This window comes from Schistocerca nitens, chromosome 10 (assembly GCF_023898315.1).
Source record: "Schistocerca nitens isolate TAMUIC-IGC-003100 chromosome 10, iqSchNite1.1, whole genome shotgun sequence".
Lineage (NCBI taxonomy): Eukaryota > Metazoa > Arthropoda > Insecta > Orthoptera > Acrididae > Schistocerca > Schistocerca nitens.
The window spans coordinates 142,812,893-142,826,589 of record NC_064623.1 but is presented as its reverse complement, the minus strand read 5'-3'; the positions used below and the strand labels follow the sequence as shown (position 1 = coordinate 142,826,589).

The 13,697-nt window shown below is 44.8% G+C and overlaps 1 protein-coding gene across 2 annotated transcripts in view; it reads right to left on the bottom strand.

Moving 5' to 3' along the window:
- The window catches only part of LOC126210070 (breast cancer metastasis-suppressor 1-like protein-A), an 88,804-nt gene that overhangs the window by 28,509 nt on the left and 46,598 nt on the right, over nt 1-13,697 (bottom strand). For both annotated transcript variants that reach the window (XM_049939191.1, XM_049939192.1), the window contains exon 5: nt 1,174-1,555. In XM_049939191.1, the coding sequence (XP_049795148.1) occupies nt 1,174-1,555 (382 nt within the window). The remainder of the gene's footprint in view (nt 1-1,173; nt 1,556-13,697) is intronic.

The window sequence follows — 13,697 nt, the reverse complement described above, 5'->3', positions numbered from 1 at the left end:
CTGGGTGGTGCACTTGAGACGTGCAAGAAGAGAGTCAATGGGGATCTGGAAGGCACCGACAAGGATGCGGAGCAATGCCGATTCAGTATCGTGGCCAGCTGCGCTAGGTTTCTCGGTTGAGAATCCACGGCGTGTACAGCCTAATTGAAGTGGTCCCACACATTCTCAGTTGGGTTTAAATCTGGGCAGTTTGATGACCAGGAGAGTACGGCAAACTCATCATGGTGCTTTTCAAACCGTGCACATACAATGCAAGCTGTGTAACATGTTGCATTGTCTTGCTGCTCGATGCCATTGTGCCGAGGAAGAAAAAACTGCATGTAGGGGAGGACACGATCCTCCAGGATATGTGCATACTTGGGTCGATCCAATGTGCCTTCCAGAATGATGAGATCACCAAGGGAATGCTGTAAGAATATTCTCCAGACAATAACACACCCTCTTCGGAAGATTGCTGCGGGACCGTACACACTAATGGCCACGTCTGATGGAGCGTAGAATACGATTTACCTGAAACGGCCACAATTTGGTGGACGTCCAGCTGAAGTAATGGTGTGCACATTCTGACCTTTGATGCCAACAAACAGCAATCGGCATGGGTGCGTAAACCGGGTGCCTGCTGCAGAGGTCTGTGCCTAGCAACATTTGCTGAACATCTGAAGCCAAATTTCCTGGCAGATTATAACTGTGTGCCAGAATAGTAGTTGAAACTGTGACCTTTGCCTTTTGTGGGCAAGTGGTCTAGTGACTGAACTAAGAAATTAGTTGTCAGAAATGTGGTTTTACATAGTGATGCTGAAAATAAAGTGGTCCGATAAGATAAGGAATGAAGAAGTCCTCCGCAAAATCAGTGAAAAAGAAACCTGTGGAGAGATCCTGAGTAGAAGAAGGGGCAGGATATATAGGAATAAATTCTGTGGTACTAAACGGAGCAAAACGTCAGCAGGAAGTATAGGTGAAGACAGAGACTGGAATATATAGAACAAGTAATTAAGTCTGAGATGTGCAATAAGCACCTTGAGATGAAGAGTTTGGCCCTTGGGAGAAAATCGTTGTGGACTGTATGAAACCAGTCAGGAGACCAATAAAGAAAAAGCAGATATTAGCCCAGGAGTCAGTAGAGAGACAGATAAACAGATCTGTAGATCTGGGAGTTACAAAAAAACAACTCACATTCAGACTTTCTTTTGGACACGGAGAGGGCCTTCTTGATCGCCGTCCAGTCTTCCAGGATGTCCGTGTCTCGCAGCATGTACACGACGTACGGACCCGACACGGACACAGGTTTCCGCCTCGACCCTGAGCCACTGCCGCCACTACCTCCCGCACCGTTGCCGCACCCACCAGCCCCCACGCAGTCGGCACCGGCACTCGAACCGTGCCGGCGGCTGCCCGATCCACTGCGACCGCTGCCAGTAAGTCCACCCGCTGATGCCGACTGCTCCACGAGCCACAAGTCGGCGGTGATGTCGACATTGTTCCGGTCTTCCTCTAGGCGGCGGATTTTTTCCTCCAGGTCACTCTGGATCGAGTCCCAGAGGAGTGACTTCTCACTCTGAAATGTATGCAGTCATTAACTTTTTCTATCCATTTCTATGATTTTATTCAGAATAATTTTAATTTAATTCATCAAGCTCTCTCAAGTGAAATATATGGCCGTGGAAAAAAATCACTACTTAATTCACAGAAAGCCAAAAGGAAATAAAATAAAATAGGTTACACAAATTAAACACAAAAAGGATTTACAATACATCACAAACAAATATTTTGTCATCGTGTGGTGGCAGGAGAAAACACACGAAAAGGACTGGCGAGGTTTAGGGAAGGAAGTGAGTTAAGGAAAATCCCACTTTCTTTCTCTTCAACCCTTCTAGCAGGAGGAGCCATTAGCTCTGAAACCTTGTGCATTTCTGTATCATTTGTGTGTTTTCTCCCGTCGCCATCTGGTGAGAAAAGTTTTTATCTCTTCAATTGTATTGGATTATATTTTAAAACATCGATTATTTTCATTGACAAATAGTAAATATCGTTATTCTGTAGGAGATGGTAACGGATTTGAAGCATCTGTTGGACAGAGTCCATTAGTGTCTCTAACAGAGGTGATAAGATAAATATCAACAGAAGTAAAATAAGGTTGATACAGTTTAGTTCAATGAAGTGAAGCGATGCTGAGGGAAGAAGATTAGGAATGAGACACTAAAAGGAGTTGATGTGACTGTAGGCTTTCATGGCTGTTGTCACAGATGGTACAATTTTCCGAGTTTTTGGGCTGTAAATGAAGTAAACACACAGTCATGGCACACGAGGAATGTAAATGACTATTGAGAAGCCACCTCAGTGACACGACAACAATAATAGTCTGATAACATTCCCCTCTCTTTCACCACCTGCTGTTAGTATTTGCCCAATGATGACAGCCTACCACTGAGAACCTGAATTTTTCACTCAATAATTCCATCTCTCTGGAAAATTGTAGGAAAATAGCCTTTTGTACATGGAAGTGCACAACAGTGTTCAGCCACTCAGGGACATCTGACCAAAAATCACAGGATACGAATCAAAACATCAACTATGAGGGCTATTAAGAAAGGAACTAAAGTTTTGGTTTATCACAGCAGTGGGGTGGAGATGCAGCCACCACCTTCACCCTGTAATGTTCCGACACTCAATACACATCCATCAATTTTAGTGTGTGGTCTGTGTATCTGCTACTTTGCTTTTTGTGAAATGATAAAATGTGCGCTGCAAAAGAAAATCATGCCTGCAAAAGAAAATCGTGCCATTTGTGAGGTGCATTCTGTGATTAAGTTTTTGTTGGCAAAAAAACTGCAAAACAATTGAAATTTATCTCAACTCTCATTTATGGTGTGTACTGGAAAGGAATAACGAGTGAAAGCTGAGTGAGGCAATGGTGGAGTGATGTTAGAAATGGTGCACAAATGTTCACAGAGAGGACGGCAGTGGTAGGCCTTGCCTTGTGACTGACGAACTGCTGATGAAAATCAACAACAAAATTTGTGAAATTTATTATGGAACTTTTGCAACACTTCCCCCATATTTGAAACAGTTTGATGCATGAAATTGTGACGGAGAAACTTGGTTACCGTATTTACTCGAATCTAAGCCGCACTCGAATCTAAGCCGCACCTGAAAAATGAGACTCGAAATAAAGGAAAAAAAAAATTCCCGAATCTAAGCCGCACCTGAAATTTGAGACTCGAAATTCAAGGGGAGAGAAAAGTTTTAGGCCGCACCTCCAAATCGAAACAAAGTTGGTCCATTGTAATATGAGACACAATTTAGGTCGAATGAAAGACGATACAGCTACAGTAGTTTGGTTCGAGTCGTAAGCTTAACAGTTAAGCTTTACCAGGTAGCCATTGCTATGCGTCAGGCGCTCCGTCCGTATTTATACGGGTACCCTTCCTTTTTCACGTGCTTCGTTTGGTTTGAATCGATTGCTTATTTTGCTTTGATCTGATAAGTGCCGTTTTCTTTGTTATAGGTGTTTACGTCACTCTAAGCTGAAAATGCATTACTGTACTGTGTAATGCATTGTTTGTCGCATTTTGATAGTGCGTGTTTACGGCCTGTCGCCGCTCGCGGCATGACTTGCTTTTGTGCGCGCTACCGCCGCTTAAAAAAAAAAAGAGGAATCGTCTCATTAGCGAAACAATGGCAAGAGACTGCTATTTGTTGTAACTTACAGTGTTGCCAATTTAGCGACTTTGTCGCTAGAAATGGCGACTTTTGCCTTCGTCTTAGCGACAAAAAAAAACTTTTCAGCGACAAAAATTATTTAGTGACTTATCTGGCGACTTTTGGAGTACTGACGACTTTTGAAGTACAAATCAAAACTATTTTGGGCCAGTATTTTCATTAACAAAACTAAGATTTTAACTATAGAATGGGTACTACACTGACTTTGTTCTAGATTTACAAGTTAAATTAAGTTCTTAGCAGATCATGTAGTATTGTTCAGCATTTAGTAAACCTGAATGTGGGAATTGCCTACAGAGTAAGAAAACCTTGACTATAGAACAATTCATTATTCATTGCCCACTAGCCTGTTATCGTCGATAGCGTATCGCTCTACAATTCTTCAACTTTTGAACTCCGTTTATTTTCCGAATTGACAAAAAACTTACGTAATATTAAGTATAATAAAATACATTTCTGTCCAGCAACCTCTAATTTTTCGAAATGTTAACTCGCAGTCAAATTATTACCACATGCACAGTGGTAATGCAAGAACAATTCGATGGGGGTATCTCAGACATTACTACGTTTTAAACAATGAACAATTGGACTAATATCCAGTCACCGAGTGAGTAGATTGTTTCATGACATCTAGTTCGCCTGGATTGATGAAACTTATGTTGTGGCGGCTTACATAATGGATTTACCGCAGAAGAAGAAGCAGTACGCTCAAAAATATCGGGATGCGTGGGAAGCAGAACTTGAATTCAATGGGTGGCTGAAACCAGTCGTTGGAGACTTATCCAAGGCAAGATGTCAAGTATATGCAACAGAGTTTTATGTTAAATTGTGTGATATTAGAAAGCATTCGAAAACTATTAAGCATAAACAAAAAATTGATTAAAAAAAACACAAACCGCCTTACCTGTGAAAATTGTTCCGAAAACTACAGTTAGAATAGCAAGCAGAGCGGAAGGCGCCCTTTCTTTATTTATTGCTGAACATTGTCCTATTTTAGCTGTAGATCATTTAGGAATACTGTGGAAGAAGGTGTTTTCCGGTGATGAGGGCGCTAAAAACATGCAATTACATCGTACAAAGTGCACATTTGGTATTGATCCATTTGGTATTGATCCGTTGCATTTCTCACTCTCTTCATCTTGCAGTTTCGCACGCCTCAGTGAATACCATACCTAGAAACAGAGTTTCTTGTACGGGACACCTACAATTGGTTCTCCATTTCACCCAAAAGCCAAGAGGAATATAAAAAAGTTTATGAGACAATAAATTGTGGGAAACAGCCACTAAAAATTTTGAAGGTCTGTGCAACACGTTGGCTTTCAATTGAACCAGCAATACGAAGAATTCTGGAGCAGTGGAAACAACTAAAGCTACATTTTTCACTTGCCATGGTTCAAGACAATTGTTACACGGCCGATCTTTAGTACAAGATGTATTGTGACGACTCAAATCATCTTTACATGTTTTACCTCAGACATGCTTTAAAAGACGTACAATAGCAATAAAAGCTTTTGAAGGAGACGACAATGACTCCACTAAATTACTAGATACACTTATATTTGTCATGCAATCACTTGGACAAAACATAGTTTTTCCAACTGTTGATTTGTTGACAACACCAGTTCCAAGCGAATGTATGTACGCAAATCCGAACCCTGGCTTTATGTTTGAACAGAAATTGTCTGAGTCAAGTTTGTCAGAAGAAAATAAAGTTGATTTGAAGAAGAGATGCATGCAATTTAGTCTGAAACTCATAAAAGAAATTCAACAAAGACTGCCAAGTAACGTTACGATCCTAAAAAAAGTCAATACTTTATGTTGAAGAAACACTAAAAGTGAATAAAAATAATGCTGTAGCGGATGTAGCCAAAGAATTGGGTTTTAGTGGCGATTTCATAGACGGTATGCTGCAAGAATGGCATAATATCAACTTCATTAGGTGGAATAACACTACTAACACTGTTCGATTTTGGAGTGAGGTTTTGCAGTATAAAAATGCCGCAGGGGAGAATCCTTTTTCTCTGATTTCACAGCTAGCAATGACTGTTCTATGCCTACCGCATTCAAATGCAAAAATGGAAAGAATATTCAGTTCTATGAAGATTATAAAAACTAATCAACGTAACAGGTTATCGTTAAAGACAATTAATGCTTTGATCATATTGAGTGACCAGCTGAAGAAACAAAATAAAGATTGTTCATCTTTTGACATACTGTCAGACGTATTGGAGCTTATTGGAACGAACAAAAGTTACTCTTTTGCGAAAAAACCAGGCGAACTGCAACACCATCTTTTGAGCGACGTTCAACCCTCTACATCAACTACAGTTCTGTCAGAGCATGAAACAGAAGAGTTATTCGATCTTCTGAGTGACGACGATGAATAGCTCACATACCAGTATGTATATATTTTGTAACCTAATTTGAGTTCTTGCTTTCTTTTGTTACAAATGTAGTTGTATATTTCTAGTATATTTGACTACTGTGATTGAAACAATTTATGTGTTGCGTCAATTATGATAACATGTTTAATTATACGTTAGCGTATTTTATATGTATGTTGTTGCAAGCGATGTGTCATTTAATTAAGACAATATAGCAATTACGTATGAGACAATTTTTATTAATATTTTACTATCCCCCACCCTCCACCACGACTGGCTTACTGCACCATTCGCAGCACGAAATTTTCAGTACACCCATAGTAAAATCAGTTTTAGCGACTTTTGATATTGAATCTAGCGACTCGGATTTTTTAGAGTTGGCAACGCTGGTAACTTACACTGCTGCTTTCTTTGATAATGATCAACAAGAACCAAATGCGTATGATAGAACATGCGTATGGTAGAACATGTTCTGAACGAGAGTTTTGCGAAAATTTTCCTCCGTTTGAAAATCTTTGCGGCCGCTTCTTTAGTACATCAAATTCTGCACAGAAATTAGTCATCTTACATTTAAAATCTAGTCAGTTGCCGTGCTTCATTTCTGACTGTATCACTATTAGGCATAAGAATAATACGAATATAAACATGACACGATACGTATATTCTTCCGCGTTTGCTGTTGTCTCACTCTAGTTTCGTTGTTTATTACGCAGACAGGATTTAAATGAGATAGCAACAAACACGAAAGAATACATGGCAAAATGTTTATATTCGTATTATTCTTATGGTGAAGAGAATACTGCATGTGATTCACATTTCATCAGGTTCCTATTAGCAACCATCTCTTCTCACAGGTAGGAAAAAACTCGGAACGTAGAGTTGGCCATATTTACCAACATCCCTAACAGTCTTGCCAGTCGGATTTTCGTAGTACATTGAAATTCTGCTAAATTCGAAGATGAACAATACGGAATTTGTATTTACTTCGTTGGATAATGTATGAAAATGCAGTGGTCTTAACTCGGGGCGGAGAAAAAAAAAGCTCGTCTTCTACCTTTTTTTAAATTTATTTACTGATGCAGAGGTTTTGGCGCCAGTATTTATCTTTGTGCCCACAAAGCATGCTTGTGTAGCGCTACATATATTCGACGGCAGAAGTTAGTTGTGGCGGCACCTATCAACATTTTTCATAACTTCCGCTTGCTTTGCACTCGATTCTAAGCCGCAGGCGGTTTTTTGGATTACAAAAACAAAGTGCGGCTTAGATTCGAGTAAATACGGTACCAAAAATTTTGTGCCAGGTGAGTTCACAATCCTAACAGAAGACCACACAAAATAAGGACTGGCTGCAGCATTGACCTTCCTGGAAGTTTATGAGAAAAAACCTTCCTCAAAGTTTATGAGAAAAATGGTAAAAAAGTTATCAATTGTATCACAACTGGGGATGAGGCTTGGATGAATTGGGTCTATTGTGAAACAGAAAGGCAGTGGATGGAATGGGGACATCCAAATACTTCCAAGAAACCAAGGAACTATTTGCAAACACTGTCAGCAAGAAAGATCATGGCTACTGTGTTTTGGGACACTAAGAGAGTGATTTTTGTCGAGTTCCTTGAACGTGGCTCAACACAAGTCCACATGCAGTCAATCGTACCTGAGAGCTCCTATGGGGCTGTGTGCAGTATAAACCAGTGGCCGATAAACTGCCTCAATTTGAATGGCGATTATGGAGAAAAATAGCGTAAGATTGTACCTTTAAAATGTATATAATAAAAATTATTTTTTCATATTGTTAATTTTTTATTTCAAAACATCTGTTACTTTCTGGGTAGCCCTCATATTTTAGAATTTTGAAGAGGAATGTGATATACCTTAACAACTCATAAGATTTTTACTATCAGTCATAGATGCATTATGCTATTTGGGCAGGAAAATAACTGACAATGGTCGAAGTGGAGGGGTATAAAAAGAAGACAGGCAATAGTAAGAAAAATGTTTTTAAGAGGAGGAATTTTGTAAACATTTATTATACATTTAAGTGTTAGAAAGCCTTTTCTGAAATTATTTGTCTCGAATGTAGCTTTGTACAGAAGTGTAACACGGACGATAAGCAGCACAGACAATGATAGAAGCTTTTGAAATGTGGTGCTGCAGAGGAATGCTGTATTTTAGATGTGCAGATTGGTTAACTGATGACATAATATAGAATTTGATTGGCGAGAAAAGAAATTTATAACACAACCTGACTAAAACAAGAGACTAACTGCTAGGTTCCATCTCAAGGCGTCAACGAATTGTTGATTTGGTAATGGGAGGAAGAATGCGTATGTGTGTGGGTGTGTGGTGGTGGGGGGAGGGGCAGGGTTAAAAACTTCACAGGGAGACAAAGACTTGTTTACAGTAAGTAGGTTCAAATCGACATGGGTTGCAGCAGCTGCACACAGGTGAAGAGGCTCACACAGGATAGACTAGTGTGGACAACTGGATCAAAAACCAATCTTTGTACAGAAGACCACAACAATGACAACAACAGTAAATAATATGTTGCAATGCGTGACTCTTATAAACTACTGTGAGATACTCCTGCACATAATAAAAGTAATTGGCCACAAGGAAGAGTGTCAACACAGATTTGTAAATCTATTCAAATTTCTCAGTTGTGCTAGAAATAAGCTGAAAATGAAACCCACAGAATAATGTATATTTTTCTGTACAATGTTAAAGAAGTGGAAATCATTTTCCTGCCTAATTGATGTTCACTTTATTTACCACAAATCCCACAAGAGAGTATGTAGTAACACTGTTCACGTTTTACGTCGCACTTCACTTAGCGTAGACCGGGACTGTGTCCTAGGCATGCCCGATGTTAACTCACTGGGCACGGCCCGTGCTGCCTGAGTTGTTGTTGTTGTTCCGCCGACAGAGGTCGCGTGCGAATTCTCGCGTGCCCTCTGGTGGACGGGACTCTACTTGCGGCAACTACCGGCCGTGATGCGCCGTGCCGATGTGCGCCTCCCGCGATCTTTCTGATGGCTACTGCACTTCTCCTCCTTCGGGAGGTGAAGCCACTGTGATCCACTGCATCGGAACGTGAAGCGTCGGGCAGGAGCAATGACCTCCACATCCATTGGAAGGCTGGAGTTGAGGGGATCTGCCAACCCTCGAGCCGGAACCTTCGAATACGGCTGGAAGTGACCCACACGAAGAGGCCCCCGTCGCCCCACTACCGGAGCCCGGGACAGAACGGGCGACAAGCTGTCGAACTCCGGATCCTGTTCCACCTCGGGAGGGGCAAGACCCAGTGGCGGGGACGATGGGGAAGGGACGACCACAGGTGAACCAGCCTCCTGAGAAACCGGGCCTGCGAGGGGGGCCGGCTCTTGTTGGGGCATCTCTAACGATGGTGATGCTGGTGCTGGAGCTACTGGAGGCTGCCAAGGCTGAGAGCCATAGCGGTGTGGCAGAGTCACAGCGGGGAGAAGCGGTAACATCCCCTGAGAAACCAACATGTGTGCCGACAATGGGGAAGCCGGGGCCCGAGAGGTCGGAGGGTGGGTGCCCAAACATGGACGTAGCTCATTTTGGTGATGACGTACCACCCGGTCCCCTGCCTGCAAGGTATAGAGCCGGCGGCCATTTCGGCGCAGGACTACCGCCGGTATCCAACGTGGATTGAGACCAAACTCACATGCCCAGACCGACATACCCAGTGGAAAGCCAGGTACTCCGTTTTGCGAAGACTGGCGAGGACCAGGCCGGAGGAGGTGCAGCAGAGTCCTAGGTTGGAGGAGGTGCAGCAGAGTCCTAGGTTGGCGTCCGTGGAGGAGCTCTGCGGGGCTGCGTTCTCCCATTGGTGTGGTCTGTATGCCATCAGGAAAAATGTCAATGCCTCCTCTGCAGGAAATTCGTGCACATACTTTTTCATCTGCGTCTTAAATGTGCGCACCATGCGCTCGGCTTCCCCATTCGATTGTGGATGAAAGGGGGGAGAGCAAACGTGCCGAATACCGAAGCGCCTACAAAAATCCTGGAAGGTTTGCGAAATAAACTGTGGTCCACTGTCCGAGACCAGGCTGATTGGCAGACCTTCCACAGAAAAGATTTTTGATAGTGCCTGGATTGCAACTTCTGAAGTGGTTGAGGAGCAGCAAACCACATATGGGAATCGGGAATAAGCATCAATGACAATGAGCCAAAAGCCATTGAGAAACGGGCCCGCAAAATCGATGTGAACATGTTCCCACGCTTGGGTTGCCGGCGGCCATGAAGAGAATGCTGCCCTGGGAGATGCCTGTTGGCTCGCACACTGGGAACAGTGCCCCTCATGTAATAACGTGAGGACCTCCCTTCGTAAACTTGCAGGAACAACCACGTGAGGAGCTGTATCATCGGTAGCCAGAAGGAGAACTCCTTCCAAGACCGAGAGGCGGTCTCGTAGAATAAAATAATTACGAAGAGGGTCCGAGGCCCGGCCTGGAGGGCGGGATGACCACCCCTGCTGAATGAGGCGAACTACTTGCCGGAGAACCGGGTCAGCTGCCGTTTCCCTGGCGACTCTAGAACTAGTGATCGGGAAGCCATCAACCGCTTGGCAGGATGCCACATCCAAATGAAAACACATAATCTCCTCTCGATTGAACTTAGGATCCGAGCCCACCAGAAGACGGGAAAGAGCGTCGGCGTTTGCATGCTGTCCGGTAGGGCGAAAATGAATGTCATAATGGTACTTAGAGAGGAACAAGGCCCTATCCGGAATCTGAGAGGCGGGGTCAAATAACGATATTAACGGCTTATGGTCAGTGATTAACAGAAACTTCATGCCATACAAGAAAGGGTGAAACTTGGTAACAGCGTAGACAATGGCCAAAGCCTCTTTTCCCACCTGGGAGTAATGGGCCTGCGCGGGACTAAGAGTTTTAGATGCAAACGCCAGTGGTTGCTCGGAACGATCCGCGCTGCGATGGGACATGACCGCCCCCACCCCATACTGCGAAGCATCTGTAGCCAGGACCAACGGCTTATGTGGGTCAAAAGTAGCCAAACAAGGCGCTGACGTGAGGAGGCCCTTCAACGAGGTGAACGCTCGCTCGCATGCAGGCGACCAATCAAAAGGAACACCCTTGCACAGAAGGCAGTACAGGGGGTGGGCTATGGTGGAACCCCTGGGAATGAACCGGTGGTAATACGCAATCTTGCCTAAAAAAGCTTGTAACTCTTACAGCGAAGCGGGCCGAGGAAGGTTGATGATACCTTGGACCAAACTGCCTAGTGGCTGGACGCCATGCCGAGAGATGGTGTAGCCCACATACTCAATGGACGGTTGGAAGAAGTTTGACTTACGCAGGTTGCAACGCAAGCCCACAGACCTGAATTTGAGAAAGAGGGTGCGAAGGTTGTGCAAGTGTTCCTTTGTGCTGCGGCCTGTGACAATTATGTCATCCAGGTAATTAATACAATGAGGGATTGTCGACGTGACATGCTCAAGATAACGCTGGAATATCGCCGGGGCACTGGATATTCCGAAGGCCAACCGCTGGTATTGGTAAAGGCCAAACGGGGTGTTGACGACCACCAGCCGTTTGGAGTCCTCATCAAGTGGTATCTGATGATAAGCCTCCGAAAGATCGATTTTTGAAAAATATTGGCCTCCCGCCACGGCAGAGAACAATTCATCAGCATGAGGCAAAGGATAGGTGTCCACCACCAATTGGGAATTAATGGTGGCCTTGAAATCGCCACAAAGACGTAATTTTCCCAAGGGTTTCCGGACAATATCGAGGGGCGAAGCCCACTCACTAGAAGAAAGGGGAAGAACGACCCCTAGGGCTGTCAGCCGGTCTAGCTATTCTTTTACCTGAGGGCGGAGAGCCAAGGGGATCTGCCTCGCGCACAGAAAACGCGGGCGAGCCGACGCCTTCAACGTTAAGTGAGCTTCAAAGTCTGAAACACACCCCAGGCCCTCCTCAAAGATATCTGGAAAGTCTGAGATCAAAGATTCCAATGATTGATAGGGAGAGTCTTCGGAGACCAACTGTATGGTGTCAGCGATAGAAAAACCGAAAGCTTGAAAGGCATCCAGGCCAAAAAGGTTAGCGGAGCTCGCATCACTGACAACAATAAAAGTAATAAGTCGAGTGACTGATTTGTAAGTCATGTCGGTAGTGAATTGACCCAGTAGGGAAATGAACTGTTTACCATAACCGCGTAGACGCCGGTAAACTGGCGCCAATGGGGGCGATCCAAGGTCGGAATAAGTTTGTGCATTCAACAACGAAACTGCCGCGCCCGTATCTACCTGCAGTTGTAACCGGTGCAACCGAACCGACACCTCGATAAAGAGTTTGCGTGCCGATGCGTCGGGAGCCTGGCCCGATGAAACTTCCTGAATGTCAACGTCCATGTCCTCTGTACCCGCTTCCTTCGATTCTTTTGAGGCTGAGCGGCAAACTTTAGCAATGTGCCCTTTTTTATTACATTTGCGACAAACGGACCAATGCTGGGGGGCACTATGACCGATCGTGATGTATATAGCACGACGCACAGGACGGCAACAGGGGCCGGCGGCCGGAATTCTGTTTACGCGCCGTGCGGGAGCAGCCGTAACGGCTGGATTGTACCGCTCGCACGTCGTCCAACCCGGACACAGTGGACGCGGATGCGCCGCCCTGAACCGCCGCGACGTCGCACCACGCTTCCAACTGTTGACCTGCGGCGTGAGAGACTTCATACGATTGAGCAATGGACAGGACTTCCTCAAGCGAAGGGTCTTCTAACTGCAGGGGCCGTTGCCGGACCTCCCTATCAGGGGCCGAACGAACAATGACGTCGCGCACCATAACGTGGGCATATGACTCTCGCGACTGCTCCGTGAAAAAATAACACTTGCGACTAAGACCGTGTTGGGTAGCGGCCCACGCCCGGTAAGACTGATGGAGCTGTTTCTTGCATGGATAGAACTCGACCCTAGCCGCCACAACATGTGTGCGGCGGCGATAATATGAAGACAGCAATGAACACAGGGCGTCAAAAGACAAGGACGAGGGTTATTGCAACGGCGCTAGCTGCCGCAAAACTTGATCCAGCGAGGGAGATATCCAAGACAAGAAGAGAGCACGACATACCTCCGCATCGGCAACATGAAACGCCCGGAAATGCTTCCAAAGGCGATGTTCATATGCGTCCCAATCCTCCGCCGTCTCGTCATACGGGGAAAAGGGAGGAGGGAACGGTGCTGGAGCAGACTGCGTGGAGAGCAACGCCGGAAGCACTTCTTTCATGGTGGCCATGAGCTCCGTGTGCTGCTCAACCAAAACCCGCACTAAATCCTCCATGCCGTGGATAAGCTGCGAAACCGGAACAACGACGCAACACGCGAAAGAACGACCCTACTTGTTGCCAATTGTGTAGTAACACTGTTCACGTTTTACGTCGCACTTCACTTAGCGTAGACCGGGACTGTGTCCTAGGCATGCCTGATGTTAACTCACTGGGCACGGCCCGTGCTGCCTGAGTTGTTGTTGTTGTTCCGCCGACAGAGGCCGCGTCCGAATTCTCGCGTGCCCTCTGGTGGACGGGACTCTACTTGCGGCAACT